This window comes from Colletes gigas, unplaced genomic scaffold, assembly GCF_013123115.1.
Source record: "Colletes gigas isolate AHSC1104 unplaced genomic scaffold, ASM1312311v1 Colletes_gigas_Sc00015, whole genome shotgun sequence".
In the NCBI taxonomy this organism is placed as follows: domain Eukaryota; kingdom Metazoa; phylum Arthropoda; class Insecta; order Hymenoptera; family Colletidae; genus Colletes; species Colletes gigas.
Window position 1 is genome coordinate 5,850,236 of NW_025106644.1, and position 15,951 is coordinate 5,866,186.

The window sequence follows — 15,951 nt, forward strand, 5'->3', positions numbered from 1 at the left end:
TAGATTTAGTACTAGATTTTCCCCCATAGAGCTTGCAACTTTTTCCACGTCTTGGGGCGGCGTTGCGATCGGTCGGAAGTTAGCTGCTTGTGAGGGCAACTCAGGCAATTGCATTGTTTCTCTAGTGAGAGAGTGATCGAAGCCCTGGTAAAAGGTGTAAAAATACGGATTGTAAACTGTAAATGTCAACTGATCGTTCGACAATAAACAGTGTTTGCGTGGAGAGAGTCAGTGATCGAAATCCCGGTCCATTTAGCGTTCCTGCGGCAGTAGGCCGTCTTCCTGTACTCATTAGGGAATAAATCCTACACCTCTCGCACAGTACGAATTATATTCCAAATTTTTTTGTTATACGTCTATAATTTTAGCGAAGAAATCGTTCTTGGTTGTTTGTAACCAATATTGTATGAATACATGCAGAGAGCACGTAAATAAACAGTAGAATAAAAATTCTATAGGATAAAAAGTATGTCCGCTGTGTATCCAGCTTTGCCTAAGTTGGCTGTGCGGGATAGTTTTGACGATGAAGATCTGACAGATATTGATGACGAAGTGTTCATTAGAGATGGAAAAAGTGGGCTAAAATTAGACGACGACAGAGGAGTCAAACAGCATTTAATGGCGCCTCGTAGAAAATGTAAAAAGACTTATAATTTTGAAACATATAGATTTTCGAACAAAGCTTTTCATCTATCTCTTTGCTTTGGACTCATGGCATTGATAATACTATTAAGTTTGATTACGTTATGTATATATATTGTAAATATAATTCCTATACCGATGTCAATTCTGAAAAATTGGTTGTCGCACGATTTTAAAGAAAAATCAAACGAATCCGATATAGTTCCGTGTACATCGCTTGCAACGGAAATTGTATGGACTAGATCGTTACCAAAATTGACATCCGAATCGCCACTGAGAAGCAGTGATGTTAACAATGATGGATTAGAGGATATCATTGTCGGATTTAGTACAGGTTCTTATTTATATTGAAATAAGTATATTATCTTAATAAAAATTACTTAGAAATTTCTTTTCGATAATATACTTTATTTTTATTATATTTATTTTCTGATTTACAGATTTTAATTTTCTAATTTTATGATTTTGTTGAAACTTCAATTAATGAGGTAAATAATTTTTATTACCTATTTTAATGGTAGCGAAAACAATTTTATAAAACATTGCTATTGTTTTGAAAAACAGATTTGGATATGGTAGATACTCCAGAATATGCTTATCCATTGCATTGCGAAGGACAAATCCCATGCTTTGGAGGAGTTCTAGCTTTAAATGGTAAAACGGGAGATACTATTTGGATGCATTGGACAGCTCATGCGATCTTTTCGGTTGACTGTGGTTTGGATTTAACAAATGACAAAATTAAAGATTGTATTATATGCGGATATGGTGGCATACTTCATGCAATTAATGGACAGGATGGATCTAGTATATGGGAAGTACCGGTCAAAGAACTATCAACTTCGGAAGAATGGAAACTTTCTGATATTTATGATGCTAAATTTATTGCGGACGTTGATGGAGACGAAGTTGGAGATGTTATCGCATCGCATACTATACAATCAAGAGAAATTCATTTGAGTGAAATTGTTTTAATATCAGGGGCTAATGGAAATATTATACACAGTTCATTTCTGCCGAAAACGGAGCAATTGTTCTTAGCACCTCAAAAATTAATTCATCCGGACGGAGAAAATATTTTTGTTCTTGTAACTAGTGGTCGAAACCATTCGGGAGGATTATATGTTGTTCCTCAGGTGAACTTAATGTATAATAATTTGGTAAGTTATCTGTTTAACGTTTAAAGACAAATATACAATCATATAACAATATATATGTTGTAGAAATTACGAAAACTGCATCATAATGCAGGAAATGGGACTCCTTTACCACCAATTTTGGTGGATATAACATTAGATGGAATCGAAGATATTATTGCTGCTACATTTAACTCTATGATAATAGCTTACGATGGATTAACGTTTGAACCTATTTGGAATTATACAGTTCCTAATTCTGAAGTAATTAGTATACCTATCCCTGGTTATTACAATGACGATGATATTCCAGATTTTATGGTGAAACATCATGTAAGCTCAGATTTTTCTACATATTACAACACAGTTGCGACGGTTATAGACGGAAAGACAGGAAAGTCTTTGCTAGAAAACCCAATACAAGATAGTTTAAGCAAAGAAATGTCCGGTTTATCTGTTACTGTCGAAGGTTTTGGAAATGACTGGTTTTTACATTGGTCGGTTGATTGTTTAACTTACGATGAAATTAAAGAGAAACATCAATTTGCATTTAACGAAACTTTTATACCTGAACCACGTGCTGATTTGTGTAAACTAAAATTTAACTCTACGCTGACTACAACCCTATATGCTTTGAGTCAACATGTTGGTCCACCTGGTATATCATTATATTATTCCGAAAATTGGTATTCTAGAATAAAATCGTATGCAAATGCGCCGTTTGTATCCGAAAGATTAGCTACCAGTTATAAAGAATATAAACCTGATATTATGAACAGTGAATCTAATAAAACGTATGAAAAATACATGGCACATAAAAAGTTTTCTACTACTGACTATCAAAATGATAATCCAGGCGATATTAACAATGATTATACTTGGAAGAGTGGAAGTAAATGGACGCACAAAAATGCGCAGACGAATGAGGATTATGATATCTCGTATGATGGCGATAGTAATATCAATATGGGAGAGGAACAGTCTGCGGATTATTCACAAGTAGATCAAATACGAAAACAAAGAAGTAACATTGATGATAAATTTACTAATAACCTCGTCAAAAATATAAATAATTCGACAGGAAATGTAGTCAGTAATCGGTCGAACATATTACAGCAACTTAATAATTACCTCACGAATTTTCATATGAAAAATAATAAAGTAACAGATATAGAAACTAAGATCTCAAAGAAAAACAATGGGAATAATACCAAGGAATCGACTGAACGGACTTTCGTGGTAATATTATTTAATGCATACATGTATAATGTTTTCTTAAATTTTGTTGGAAAATGCAATTTAATTCGTGGTATTATATTTCAGAATATTACACAAGCCGATGCACACTTTTTTCCTAATATTATACAAAATAAAGAGAGAGATGCAACTATAGAACAAAGCTTTAAACGGGAACCGTTAAAGATCCAGAATAAGGGAAGACATGTTAAACGAAAATCTAAAGCAAAATTATACAAACAAAAAGGGAAACGTGAAATAAAAGCTGAAAGTAATCGTATATATCTGATGTATGGTATACAAAAACAACCACCGACTGGAATTTTGTTACCTTCTATTTTGGAAACAAAAGGTGTAACGTCTGTTGATTTGGTATTTTCTACGGTTTTGTTATCGTCTTCGAAAATACCTGTAATACCAATTCAAGAAGATGTAAATTGTAAAAAGAAAATGCTTTTAGAAAAAAAGCTACACTACAAACAAAGTGTTGATATCATTAAAGATTGTTTAATTGTACCAGATACTGGTTATAAAATATACCACGAAGCAACAGAAAGGGAAAATTTTAAATCTTCTTTCGACGAAATGAGAATATATAGACTAAAACTGGAATGTACCTGCCCAGAAGATATGTTACCTAATCAAAGTTGTAAAAATATTTCCTCTCGTCAGAGTTGGTCAGAATATTTAGGTCCGCTTGGAAATGGATATTTCAAACCACTACTTCATAAGGCAAACGTTTAAATAACTTTCATTTGTGTTAATAAATATTTTAATTTCTAAAAGATTTACGTGCATATTAAGAAATTCGTATATTTTCGAAAAATGTCTATAATGTTTAATATACCTATAATAAAAAAAGTAATATAATTTATTAATTATATGTAAAGTATTTATAGAATATAAAATATATACTATAACCAATACAATTTTATTAAAATTTATTAAAACCATGTTCATTTATTCGTATATGTATGTATGTATTGCATAGTATATAATTCTAGTATTTGTTCAATTTCGAAAAGTCTGAAGTTAATGTTTGATCAATACTGGTTTCATGTCTGTGCTAACAACCATTATCAAATTTGTTTTCTTAATAAAGAAGTAATTGTACTTTTGTACCTTTCATAGGAAAGAAAATAATATTAAAATACCGTTTGTGACTATTAATTACTAAAAACTATGCATAGAAATGCATTGTATTATTAGCAGTTTCCATTTCTCTACATAATTTATATAGAGTTCTACATTATGTGTAATAACAAGCCAAAATTTAAAATGCCCAGCGCACAGGAAATTTGTACATTTGTGAGTTGCTTTGTAACATTATTACTTTTTTTTTTAAGTTCTTTATTAAAAAATTTAATAACTTTAACACTTGCAATTTTACAGAATACTTGCAAGAAACTATTATTCGCGTGTAACAGTCGAGCAAAGAAACAGTATAATATGGAAAAAGAAAACTGGATTTCAGAGTTTAAGTAAGTTAATACTTGAAAAATTAATCAGAGATCGATGAACTTGTAGTATAATTTTTTTCTTTTACAGGTAGGGTATTTATATTAATTACAATACATTGTAACAAAAGAGTAATTGTGATATGTAGTTATCGTTGGTTTTAAATCTCAATTCTTGTAGGATAATGGCTAGGCATCGTCATAAATCAGTTGAAATTATGTCAGCCGATAATTATAAATATTATCGACGACCAGTTATACCTTTTTTAATACCAGAAACACAAAATGAAGACATTCCTGATCATATTAATCATGATATCTTGAATAATGTAGTAAGAAATGCACAGAAACAATGTTACACATTTTCACCTAAATTAGAAGCACATAAAAATGTTGGAATTCAAACCGATTATCGGGATAGCGAATCGCAAACTGTACCATGGGAACCACCATATACCATTAAGTCAGGTAAAATATATTAAATATAATTTACATACAGAAACATCCTGTATAGTGCTATAATATAAACAATAATATTTTAGGTCATAATCCTGAAGTATTAACAATAGCACATTTAAGTTGGGATCATGGTTTACCAGCTGGACTTCATGAAATAGAAATTATTAATAGAATGAGAATGAAAAGGGCATGGGAAGCAATCCTTCCTCCTATGGATACATTAACTAATATAAAAATACGTTCTGCTATATTAACAAAATTGGAAATAGACGAATGGGCATTTAGAGAATCAGTATTTATCTTCTCACAAAAATATAATTATATACACATTCATTTAAGAATAAAATACATTATTATTTTAGGAGATTCAAGCGATAATAGATTATAGACTCGAGCTTATGGATAAAATATCAAAATCTCATGAATGTGAAAAAGAAAAGAAAGTAGAAGATCGCTTGGACAGGTTGAAAATCCTTTTATCCAAACGTAGAGACAAAGAAGTAAATGCTATTAAACATAATCTTAGAAGAGAATTAAGAAAACTTCATAAAAAACATTACCAAAAGCAACGATTTGTTAAACGTGATATTATTAAAGAACATATCGATCCAACATCTGAAATATATGCACCACAAATGCGTTATGGTGAACATCCTCAAAGAAGGCACGAAGTAATACGAAAAGAATTATTGAGAGAAAGTTACATTGAAAGTAAATACGAGTATATCATTGCTAATTTTACAATGTACTTTCTTGTCTTGCATTTTTTAAATACTCATTTATTTAGGTGTAGATAAAATAAATACATTGCCAAATTGGCTTCCAACGTATGAAGACCTGAAAGCAATTAGACCAAAGCCTAAACCAGCCGATTTTTGTATCAGAGAAACAAGATGGACAGAAGAGAAACTTAAACAGTTATATTCTGATTTGAGGGAAATTAGATTAAACGTTGAACAAGTGGAAACATCGACATTATTGAAGCGCAAATACAAACCACCATCATTGCCATCTACACCGCATATTTTAAGTACAGAAAATGCAAAAGACACGCACATAGATGAATTATCTACTCTTGTGCAAAAAATAGTTAAAGGAAGAGCTCTTCAATGCTTGGTAATTATTATATAGAATTGTGTCAATTAATTTTTATATTTCAATAAATCTTTTTGTAGATGTTCAAAGGTCGCAATAGATGCAGAGAATTAATCGAAGAATTGCAGTCGTTTCACGTACTAGAAGAACAATCGAAAAATCAATGTCAAAAAGAAAAAGAATGCACGATAAATTTACAGCATTTACAAAATGAAAAATCTGCACAAGAAGATCATTTGTGCGAAGTTCTAAATTCTTTAGAAGGAATGACTGTTTCAGGAATATTGGATTTTCTTAGTAAAGTGCGCTTTGTTTTTTGTTATTATCAATGCATTCGTACAGCGCGAACTGCTTGTACATCTGTGTCTTGTTTTCAGGAATTGATAAGATTGGAAGACGAACGTCGAATACATGCTTTTGCATTATTAGCTGAGAGAAAGAGAGCTATGAAAGAAGCAGCAGAAGCTGGAAGACGTCAATTGGAATACAATCGTCGTAGAGTGTTTGATGAAATGTTTAGGCAAATTGTAAAAGTTCATCAAGAGTCTGTGGAAATCTATTTAGAAGATATTATAAAAGAAGGCATCGAATGGACATCGGATGAGGCAGCCAAAGAATATATTTTAGACCTATGCGATAAAGTGGACGATATATCGAAATGTGCCCAAGACAAGTAATAGTTTGAATAACAATAAGATTTTTTAACTATTTTCTTGACTTCTTTTTTTGTATATTTCTTAGTGCAACAAGGATTGCGGAAGAAGAACTGGTAACAAACATGATTTATAACTTTGTATTACCCGAAGTAGAAAAAAGTACTATACGAAAAGCTATAAAAGAAAAACAACAAAGTTATTTGCGAAATGCGCATGCAGTAATTTATGACCAGATATTAGATTTACCACCTATTGAAAATATAAATTTGTCCAACGAGATGTGTACAGAAACATGTTATGAAAATGATTCAATTATTGTATCGAATTCAAAGAAAATTGTAATATACATCAATGTTTTAGAATACTTTATCTATGATTTCAGATATTTAACTTTGTATAAAATTCTTTTAGTTCGAACCTTGTTCAACAACGGATGCTACAGAAGAACGATTAGAGTCTCTAAACGCAATTGTTTTACAGGACATAGAGTCAATATTGAAAGATGTCATATCAAATGTTGTTTGAGTAGATATACATACATAATTGTGTTACAAGATGCATTTATACGGAGCAATTTTTTAAAATCATAATTACTGAAGTTGGTAAACAAGTCCATTAATATTACCGCATATCAAAACAATCATATACAGGTATAAATATATACATCTAATACCAGATTTGTTGCTAACTTTTACATAATGTAAAATAATATTAGTGCAAATGGAAAAGTTACTACAAATACAATAAATAAAAAGCAAATTAAATAGATGTTATCAATTTTGTTGAAATCTTATTAAATTTCAATTTTAAATTAATATCCACCGTTTAATAAATTGTCTAAAATTATACATAAATCATATTCTTGTAGTAGTTATAATTTTTAATACATTTATTAGCTGAATTATAAGTTTATACAATAATTTAATAACACAGTCCATTACATTTACTCACATATTCCGTTTGAATCATATGCTCGAATAAAAATGAAATAAATCATAGTATATTTTTATCTTTCAAATACGTGTAAAATACATCCATAATTGTTTATTAAGAATACAAATTTGAGTTAATATGTATTTAACAAACCCAAGATAGTCGATCGAAATGAAATATAATTTAAAATTTTACTTCGTATAGCACTTTTTTTATTAACTTTGTTAACTATTACGTTTTCTAATAATTTCAAATTGCATCTTGAAAATAGCTACATAGGTTGAACTTTAATATGTAGAAAGTTTAAACGCTTAAATTTATTCAGTTATAACATAAAAAATGCAAAGTACAAATAGAACAATTATCTCGTATTTCATATACAACCTTATTATGTACAAAGGACAAGTTAATGCAAAGTTGAAGCTTTTATAATATTGATTTTAATCTTTCTATTACCAGTTTACATCTTTTCGCTTGCAAGTCTTTCGTTTGATCTATAAGTTTTCTTTTACAAGTCTCTATAGAATCAGGTTTTTGTGTTTCTTCTCTTGCGCGGCTCAAACCAGTCGTCAAATCAACCATTTTCTGCTCCCATTCTTCAAGGTGCTTTCTCATTTCAGCCAACTGCGTATCTTGATCGTGTATCTTTTTTGCCTGTTCTTGTAATTTTAAACTTTGCAATCGCATTTGGAAACCTTGCCTTTTCATTCTAAGTTTCATTTTGCTTATTTGTCCTCTCATAGACAGGACAGACAATTTATTCTTTTTGGTACGAAAGAAGATTTTCTTAAAAGTCTGATTTAATTTTTCCGAATTAAAGTTATGTGGCAATGTTATACTGTTTGGATTTGTAGTATGATGAGAGATCATCAAACTTCCACCTGGTAATTCGTAAGAACCTACGTTACTAACAACAGACGTACAAATACTATGCTTTAAATCTGGTAAAATCTTTTCATCGAAGTGTTCCATAGCCATACTGCTAATATCTCTTAATTCTTGAAGTATTTCATGAGCTCTAGGTGGAGTTTTAGAATCACGAATCAAACGGAGGACTCGGAAAATTTCATCGATCACCTAATATATAGAAATATATTATAAATTAAATTATATTGCGTTAGTTATAGAATATTCACCTTTCCAGGAATAAAGCAACATAGATTGAGATCTACGTATTTTATAAAAGTCATGGATAGCATGGATATCCTTGTTTCTATCGCTGTTAATATATCACAATGACGTGCCAAAGGATGACTCCTTCTCTCCGATTCTCTTCGTGGTAATTGACTTTTTACTGCACGCAAACATTGTGCATGATATTTCTCCATCAAATTAAAGCCACGATTCAATAACTTTTTACATATCCGATCAAATTGTTTGCAAACCTATAAAAATAAATATTGTTTACCAAATAATGAAACGAAAGCACAAAATATAGAAAAGTAAATCTTACAATTCTGTATCGTGAAATTTCGTCGTATGTAAGGTTAGACAAAATTGTCTCCAAAACAATATCAGGAAGATTTATTAATTGCAACATGTCAGTGTTACGTAGTTTTACGGCCAGACTTATAACACTATCATTCGATAAAAATTGTCCAAATGTCGCATTAGTTCGTATCTTTTTCGATCAACAAGATAATGCGTTCAAACCGTGCAATTTCGGCCAGTTTCGACTAAGGTGCATACAATTACGATTACAATGTTTTGACCGACCGATGACCTATAACAAATATAGCTGTTGCATATGTCCGATTTCGAATACAGTTTACTATCTACATTTTTGCAATTCGGCAGGTCCGCCAGTTTCCTCTCTAATTTTCATGTGTTTAATGGCCGGATATAACGCAATCCGCTCTCGGCCGCCATATTGTTGTGTCACGTGACGAGGGAGTAGCGAGGTGAATGCGCCGGGTCGAATTCGTGAGGAGGAGTCAAAAAATTTAGACAACGTCGACCAACAGAAAACCAATTACAAGATGGATGTAAGAAAAGTAACAGAATTGTTGCGTGCCACGATCGACCCAGCGCAACAGAAGCAAGCTGAAGAGCAACTGAATCAGGTCGGTCAACTGATCGAAAACGTGCACGAACGACCGACACTACGACAGAAACATGTGCCTCTCCGCGAACTCTTTTTCTACGTTATCATTTCACCTTTCGTCATTTTTCACCGAATCTATAACATTGATTTTTGCAAACTAGTTTCTGCACGTTTTTTAACACCAACAGTTTCTTTAAATTATTTCATTGCCTTCTCTCCTCGAATATGACCTTTAACCACATTCATGATCATTTTCATTGAATTTTTTTTTTCATATTTATAGGTTCTGGTAAATACAACATTTATTGTACTTAGCCTTATTTAAATTAATTTCTTAATGGTATAAACTCCTTCTACTATCACTAGTGGAAAAACTGTACTCCTTTATTTGTGGTATAGCTGCTCCAACTTGCATAACTTATTAAACCATTTATGTTAAGATTACTCCGCATATTATGGGTTAATTTATTTGTAATTTTAATGTTATTCAATATCAGTTTATTATCCTAGCATTTTATACGACGAATACTTACGAGTAGTTATTGAAATATATATGTAATTATAATATTATTGGTCTTTTCGTATTAAAAATTATGTATGTGTATTTGTTGAAATTGATATATTTAAAAAATAATAATATTAATGATAATCGCATTAAGTATGAATGAGCATGAATATTTATTATTATATCAGTTTTACAGGAATAATTTCCTAACAATGTATACGATAATTAAAAAAAGGTTTTATTAGCTTTGTAACGCAAAGAAAATATTTTCAGATACACAAAATTATTGGTTTTGCACCAACATTACTACAAGTAGTAATGACTGCGGAGGATATGCCTGTGCGACAAGCTGGTAATTAAAAAAAATAATTACTATAGAACAGAAAACAAGAATTAAATAATGATAATTCAATATTAATGCAGGTGTTATATATTTAAAAAATTTAATTACAACAAATTGGGCTGACAGAGAAAGTGAGAATGGTCCGGTAGAGTTTAGTATCCATGAGCAGGATAGAGCAATGATTCGTGATGCAATTGTTGATGCTCTGGTGCATGCACCAGAACTCATCAGGCGAGTAGCGAAATTAGTTACTACGGTCTACGCGATGTAATTAAAAATGATTACAATGAATTTGTTCTCTTATCGATACAGAGTACAATTGGCAGTGTGTGTCAATAATATCGTAAAACATGACTTTCCTGGAAGATGGACACAAATAGTGGACAAAATCACAATATATTTACAGAATTCGGATGCTTCCTGTTGGCCAGGTGTTCTTCTAGCACTTTATCAACTAGTTAAAAATTTTGAGTATGTCGATATTTCTTATTATAGGTCTTTATTTCTATAAAAATAATCCATTAGTATTAGAAAGCAGAATACATAGTTAAACAAGTTGCTACATCTTTTATAATCTTTCTAGGTATAAAAAAGCGGAGGAAAGAGGGCCATTGAACGAAGCAATGAATCTTTTGCTTCCTATGATTTATCAGTTAATATTGCGCCTTTTACCAGATTCTTCTGAACAATCAGTTTTATTGCAAAAACAGATATTGAAGATATTCTTTGCTCTTACTATGGTATTTTATTTATTACGATAATTATTATGATAATTTTACATTATTATTATTCTTAATAATTTCAGTATACGCTTCCCTTGGATTTGATTTCAAAAGAAGTTTTTTCACAATGGATGGACATAGTACGGCAAGTAGCCGACAGACCCGTTCCGCCTGAAACAAATAATCCAGATTTGGATGACGATGAACGCGCAGAATTACCATGGTGGAAATGTAAAAAATGGGCTCTCCACATTCTTCATAGAATGTTTGAGAGATACGGCAGTCCTAAAAATGTAACCAAAGAGTATATAGAGTTTTCTGAGTGGTACCTGAGAACCTTTAGCGGAGGTATACTCGAAGTTCTATTAAAAATTTTGGATCAATATCGAAGGAAAGTTTACGTGTCGCCTAGAGTGATTCAGCAATCAATTAATTACATTAATCAGGGGTAAGCGGCAAAGCTCTTTGTCAGTTAAATGTAATACCATATTTTCTGAAGACACAGTCTGAAAGTTTTCTGTTTCGATGTACAGAGTGAGTCATGCGTACTCGTGGAAATTCTTAAAACCACATATGTTCGAAATAATTCGTGATGTACTTTTTCCAATCCTTTCGTATTCTGCTGCGGATGAGGAGCTTTGGAATAACAATCCGTACGAATATATCAGAGTAAAATTCGGTAAGACAGTAGTCAGAGTTTCCTTTACTTTGCTTAAAAATAAAGTATAGTTTTAAGAAATCTTTTCTAGCGTTTCGTTTTTAAGCCTTTATTGAAGAAGGAAATTGATTACTTTTTAGATATATTTGAAGACTTTGTGTCTCCGGTAACTGCAGCGCAAACATTATTGCATTCTGCTTGCAAAAAGCGTAAGGGTATGCTTCAAGAAACCATGCGATTCTGCATGGAAGTATTAACTAGTCCAAATGCAGACCCCAGACAAAAGGATGGCGCATTACATATGGTAAGTAGCTCTGTATAGTAGAGCTTTTCTTATAAATTTAATATTATTTAAAATCAAAAATGTTTTGTTAGGTTGGCAGTTTAGCGGACGTCTTATTAAAGAAGAAAGTATACAAGGAACAAATGGACAAGATGTTGTTACAATACGTCTTTCCTGAATTCAGTAGTCTTCATGGACACATGAGAGCAAGAGTAAATGATTCTTTTATATCCATAAACGTTTAATTTATCGAAAGTCTTTAATTGCTCATGAAATTCATAGTTAATTCATGATTATTGTATTTCAGGCATGCTGGGTGCTGCACTATTTCTCTGAGATAAAATTTAAGCAGGAACAAATATTAATCGAGGCAGTTCGATTGACGATGAATGCTCTTCTGACGGACCAAGATTTACCGGTTAAAGTGGAGGCTGCCATTGCTTTACAGATGCTTCTTTCTGCTCAAGATAAAGCACAAAAATACGTAGAACCTTTAATCAAACCAATAACGCTTGAATTATTAACTATTGTACGAGAAACGGAGAATGACGATTTAGCGACTGTTATTCAGAAAATTGTTTGTACATACTCGGATCAGCTTATGCCAATTGCAGTTGAAATGTGCCAGCATCTTGTAAGCGGAATCTTTTTTCAATTTTTCTTTTGTTATGTATGTTTGGATGTTGGAAAAACTATGTATCCTTTCAGGCTGCAACTTTCAGTCAAGTGCTCGAAACAGATGAAGGCAGCGATGAAAAAGCTATAACTGCCATGGGTATATTAAACACTATAGAGACTTTATTAACTGCGATGGTAAAACAACCACAAATTATGGCACAATTGCAACCTACCGTGCTTCAGGTCGTCGCTCACATTTTTGGCGAAAGCGTTATGGGTAAGCTAAATGATAAAGATAAAAGATACATTACATTACATTATATTGAATATTGATTTATCTATTTATTTTATACCCTTTTGCTTCAGAATTTTATGAAGAAGCCCTTTCGTTAGTTTATGATTTAACTGGGCAGACAATTTCGGAAGATATGTGGAAAGTCTTAGAATGGATGTATCAGCTCTTTCAAAAAGACGGCTTTGAATATTTTACTGATATGATGCCTGCTCTTCATAATTACATCACAGTCGACACGTCGGCTTTTCTCTCAAATGAAAATCACGTATTGGCTATGTTCAATATGTGCAAAGCCGTATGTTATCAAACTTTGTTTTCACGAAAACAAAAGAGGATCTGTCTAATAAAAATGATTTTTAATTTTGATGCGTTAGGTACTAACTGGGGATGCCGGAGAAGATCCAGAATGTCATGCTGCCAAATTATTGGAGGTCATAATTTTGCAATGTAAAGGTCACATTGATCAGGTAGGATTTTTTTTAAATGTTTATATTAATATATTCTTTTACAAAATTCCGTCATCTGACTAGACAATAAATAAAATCATTTTTTAGTGTATACCTTCGCTCGTGCAATTGGTACTGGAACGTTTGATGCGCGAAGTGAAGACATCAGAATTGAGAACAATGTGTTTGCAAGTAGTAATCGCAGCTCTTTATTACAATCCAGCGCTTTGTCTGGAAACAATGGATAGATTACAAGGAAATTTTGGTCAGTCGACAGAACCAATTGCGTCTCACTTCATTAAACAATGGATACACGACACGGACTGTTTTTTGGGGTAAGCATCTTACATTTTTAATATAATTTTACTACGCATGAAATACAACTAAGTGAAGTGAATCAAAGATTTACAACGTAAACAATTGTTGCATTTGTCTAGGTTGCATGACAGGAAGTTATGTGTTCTTGGATTATGCACTCTAATTAGCATGGGACCAGCAAGACCGCCAGCAGTGAATGAATGTGCTCAACAAATTATACCATCTTTAATCCTACTTTTCGATGGTTTGAAAAGAGCCTATGCGGCTAAGGTAACTGACACCGACGATGAAGAAAACGAGGACGACGACAGCGATATCGACGAAGGTAATTACTTTCATTTATCTTTGGTAATCGTCAATTGAATTACATTAATTCGTGTTAAATAATAAAAGTACGCGTGTTATACTTGGACAGAGGTATTATCATCGGATGAGGATGAAGTCGACGATGCTAATGAAGAATATTTGGAGAAACTGCAAGACAAGGTGACGAGGTCGTCTACGCAACACGGTTTTAATATATCTACTTCGCTTCAAGATGGCCATGGCGATCATACGTCGGATGATGACTATGATGGCTCAGAATACGATGCCAATGAGGAAACTCCACTTGAATGCTATGTCACACCTTTAGATTCGGAAGACACGAATCAAGACGAATACATTGTTTTCAAAGAAGTAATGCAAAGTAAGTAGCCAGTTTATACTTTCTTTTGTTGGTATATTTTATTAGTATGTATAATATTTTTTTTGTATATTTTTGTTTTTAGATATTGAAAGATCAGACACAGTTTGGTACAGAGCATTGACCGGTCATCTGACCTCAGAACAACAAAAAGCATTACAGGAAATTATTCTTCTGGCGGATCAGCGCAAAGCAGCTTTGGAAAGCAAAAGAATTGAACAGAGCGGTGGTGAGTCCGTTTAATTGGTTCCAATACCAATACTTGAACCTAACATCGTGAATGTATCGTTATATCGAAGTAACGTTTGCTTTTATTCTTTGTTTCAGGTTATGCTTTTCACTCGCAGACGGTACCTACATCGTTCAACTTCGGTGGTACGCCCCTGACCCGATAAAGACTCTTGATCGTTTATATTTTTAGCTTAAGTAAGTAAATAAATTGTGAAGCATCCAAGTCGCGTATCCTTAACGATACAGTAAAAATTCCCACTCCGTTAAAAACCGAGTTACAACGAGTCAAATCGAACATAAAGAGCTCTTTTTTTTGTTTGTTTCTTCACGTTTTTCTGGCTTTTCATGACTATAGCTCGGTACATACAACAATGGTAGCATCCTTTCGAGCGTTTGGAAATCCATTCCACGATGGAATCTGCGGAGAAGCACGCTTCTTCTCGTAACACACACTAGTAAAACGTAATTAATTCACATAATAGAAATGTATCATCTGAAGTAAATGAAAATAGTAACATCTATTTTGTCACATAAAGATATTCTCCTCTCTTGATCACTGTGTATTTCGATTTCCAGATTCCAGAGAATAAGTCCTGATCTCGATTTCCAAATCACCGTGCTTCTTCGCCGAGCTCTTAGCCAATCCATCGTCCAGCGCGATCGAATCATTTTTTTTTTCTTTTTTACGAAAAAGGAATAGATTATATGCGAGAATGAAAAAATTATGATACGAAAGCGAAGTAAAGCAATGATGTTTTGTGCGTGTATACATGGTGTGTGAAAGGGACAAGAAAATAAAAAAGGAGAAAGTAGTTCGATCGCTCTTGAAGCGCTCGAAAAAGTGCCTTCAATACACGCTCGACGCGGATGGGACCTAAATTAAGGACAGCAAAGTTGGATCGAGGCAAGGACGCTTCTCTAGTTTGTAAGTTTCGTAAACACTGCACTAAAGTATAATAAATTAATGCTAGTTAAAAAGAAGATATGTTTAATTCAGGTCTTTCCAGCTTTGATTTTCATTAATAGATACGACTTTCATAATAAATTGTAAATAAATGATTTCCAAAATATTACTAAATTGATGTATTTTCCGAAATTTGTCTACGTAGAATGACAATATCTATTTGTACATTGTTTTAATTAAATCAATTTGTTACTATAAGACTAATAATGTGGTAAATCTATTTGT

General features: G+C 32.4%; 4 protein-coding genes across 8 annotated transcripts; 3 read left to right on the forward strand and 1 right to left on the reverse strand.

Annotated features, from left to right (window-relative positions):
- Positions 1-138: 138 nt before the first annotated feature.
- On the forward strand, positions 139-3,800 carry LOC122399725. Of its 3 annotated transcripts, XM_043400622.1 has the most exons (5): positions 885-976; positions 1,083-1,130; positions 1,207-1,802; positions 1,866-3,017; positions 3,102-3,800. In XM_043400622.1, the coding sequence occupies exons 3-5, from the start codon at positions 1,215-1,217 to the stop codon at positions 3,756-3,758; spliced, it is 2,397 nt and encodes a 798-aa protein (XP_043256557.1). In that variant the 5' UTR covers positions 885-976; positions 1,083-1,130; positions 1,207-1,214; the 3' UTR covers positions 3,759-3,800. The 3 variants fall into 3 exon arrangements, with proteins under 3 accessions (XP_043256556.1, XP_043256555.1, XP_043256557.1); XM_043400621.1 differs by lacking the exon at positions 1,083-1,130 and having other exon boundaries at positions 139-976; XM_043400620.1 differs by lacking the exon at positions 1,083-1,130 and adding an exon at positions 139-321 and having other exon boundaries at positions 459-976; positions 1,866-3,800.
- A 663-nt stretch (positions 3,801-4,463) lies between these two features.
- Positions 4,464-7,206, forward strand: LOC122399896 (cilia- and flagella-associated protein 91-like). The gene is made up of 9 exons (XM_043400953.1): positions 4,464-4,495; positions 4,653-4,939; positions 5,014-5,222; positions 5,293-5,641; positions 5,718-6,046; positions 6,106-6,327; positions 6,403-6,698; positions 6,767-7,019; positions 7,093-7,206. Exons 1-9 carry the CDS (start codon positions 4,464-4,466, stop codon positions 7,204-7,206), a joined length of 2,091 nt encoding a protein of 696 aa, XP_043256888.1.
- Positions 7,207-7,963: 757 nt separating this feature from the next.
- LOC122399810 (F-box only protein 28) lies at positions 7,964-9,320 on the reverse strand. Its single transcript, XM_043400782.1, has 3 exons — positions 9,068-9,320; positions 8,751-8,999; positions 7,964-8,691 (listed from the first exon to the last, which is right to left on the reverse strand). The coding sequence occupies exons 1-3, from the start codon at positions 9,152-9,154 to the stop codon at positions 8,041-8,043; spliced, it is 987 nt and encodes a 328-aa protein (XP_043256717.1). The 5' UTR covers positions 9,155-9,320; the 3' UTR covers positions 7,964-8,040.
- A 186-nt stretch (positions 9,321-9,506) lies between these two features.
- On the forward strand, positions 9,507-15,447 carry LOC122399795 (importin-7). 3 transcript variants are annotated; one of them, XR_006259288.1, is made up of 20 exons: positions 9,507-9,677; positions 10,437-10,515; positions 10,587-10,737; positions 10,819-10,977; positions 11,090-11,246; positions 11,312-11,676; positions 11,762-11,907; positions 12,027-12,190; positions 12,262-12,381; positions 12,477-12,803; positions 12,878-13,064; positions 13,154-13,377; positions 13,457-13,549; positions 13,637-13,863; positions 13,966-14,171; positions 14,262-14,534; positions 14,617-14,760; positions 14,859-14,957; positions 15,118-15,224; positions 15,339-15,447. XR_006259288.1 is itself a non-coding variant. In XM_043400758.1 (19 exons), exons 1-18 carry the CDS (start codon positions 9,594-9,596, stop codon positions 14,924-14,926), a joined length of 3,174 nt encoding a protein of 1,057 aa, XP_043256693.1. In that variant the 5' UTR covers positions 9,507-9,593; the 3' UTR covers positions 14,927-14,957; positions 15,339-15,447. The 3 variants fall into 3 exon arrangements, 1 of the variants encoding a protein (XP_043256693.1); XR_006259287.1 differs by having other exon boundaries at positions 14,859-15,224; XM_043400758.1 differs by lacking the exon at positions 15,118-15,224.
- The last annotated feature ends 504 nt before the right edge of the window (positions 15,448-15,951 follow it).

What these genes read in the sequence shown, in the direction of transcription:
- LOC122399896 (XM_043400953.1), top strand. Translation starts at nt 4,464, where the DNA reads ATGGAAAAAGAAAACTGGATTTCAGAGTTTAA. An exon ending in TATTGGATTTTCTTAGTAAA is followed by an intron (nt 6,328 to 6,402) that starts GTGCGCTTTGTT and finishes TCTTGTTTTCAG; the next exon opens with GAATTGATAAGATTGGAAGA. An exon ending in TCGAAATGTGCCCAAGACAA is followed by an intron (nt 6,699 to 6,766) that starts GTAATAGTTTGA and finishes TATATTTCTTAG; the next exon opens with TGCAACAAGGATTGCGGAAG.
- LOC122399795 (XM_043400758.1), top strand. Translation starts at nt 9,594, where the DNA reads ATGGATGTAAGAAAAGTAACAGAATTGTTGCGTGCCACGATCGACCCA. An exon ending in TATTCTTTGCTCTTACTATG is followed by an intron (nt 11,247 to 11,311) that starts GTATTTTATTTA and finishes TAATAATTTCAG; the next exon opens with TATACGCTTCCCTTGGATTT. An exon ending in AGGATGGCGCATTACATATG is followed by an intron (nt 12,191 to 12,261) that starts GTAAGTAGCTCT and finishes ATGTTTTGTTAG; the next exon opens with GTTGGCAGTTTAGCGGACGT.
- LOC122399810 (XM_043400782.1), bottom strand. Translation starts at nt 9,154, where the DNA reads ATGTTGCAATTAATAAATCTTCCTGATATTGTTTTGGAGACAATTTTG. An exon ending in AAATTTCACGATACAGAATT is followed by an intron (nt 9,000 to 9,067) that starts GTAAGATTTACT and finishes TTATTTTTATAG; the next exon opens with GTTTGCAAACAATTTGATCG. An exon ending in GTTGCTTTATTCCTGGAAAG is followed by an intron (nt 8,692 to 8,750) that starts GTGAATATTCTA and finishes TCTATATATTAG; the next exon opens with GTGATCGATGAAATTTTCCG.
- LOC122399725 (XM_043400620.1), top strand. Translation starts at nt 469, where the DNA reads ATGTCCGCTGTGTATCCAGCTTTGCCTAAGTTGGCTGTGCGGGATAGT. An exon ending in CATTGTCGGATTTAGTACAG is followed by an intron (nt 977 to 1,206) that starts GTTCTTATTTAT and finishes TTTGAAAAACAG; the next exon opens with ATTTGGATATGGTAGATACT. An exon ending in ACTTAATGTATAATAATTTG is followed by an intron (nt 1,803 to 1,865) that starts GTAAGTTATCTG and finishes TATATGTTGTAG; the next exon opens with AAATTACGAAAACTGCATCA.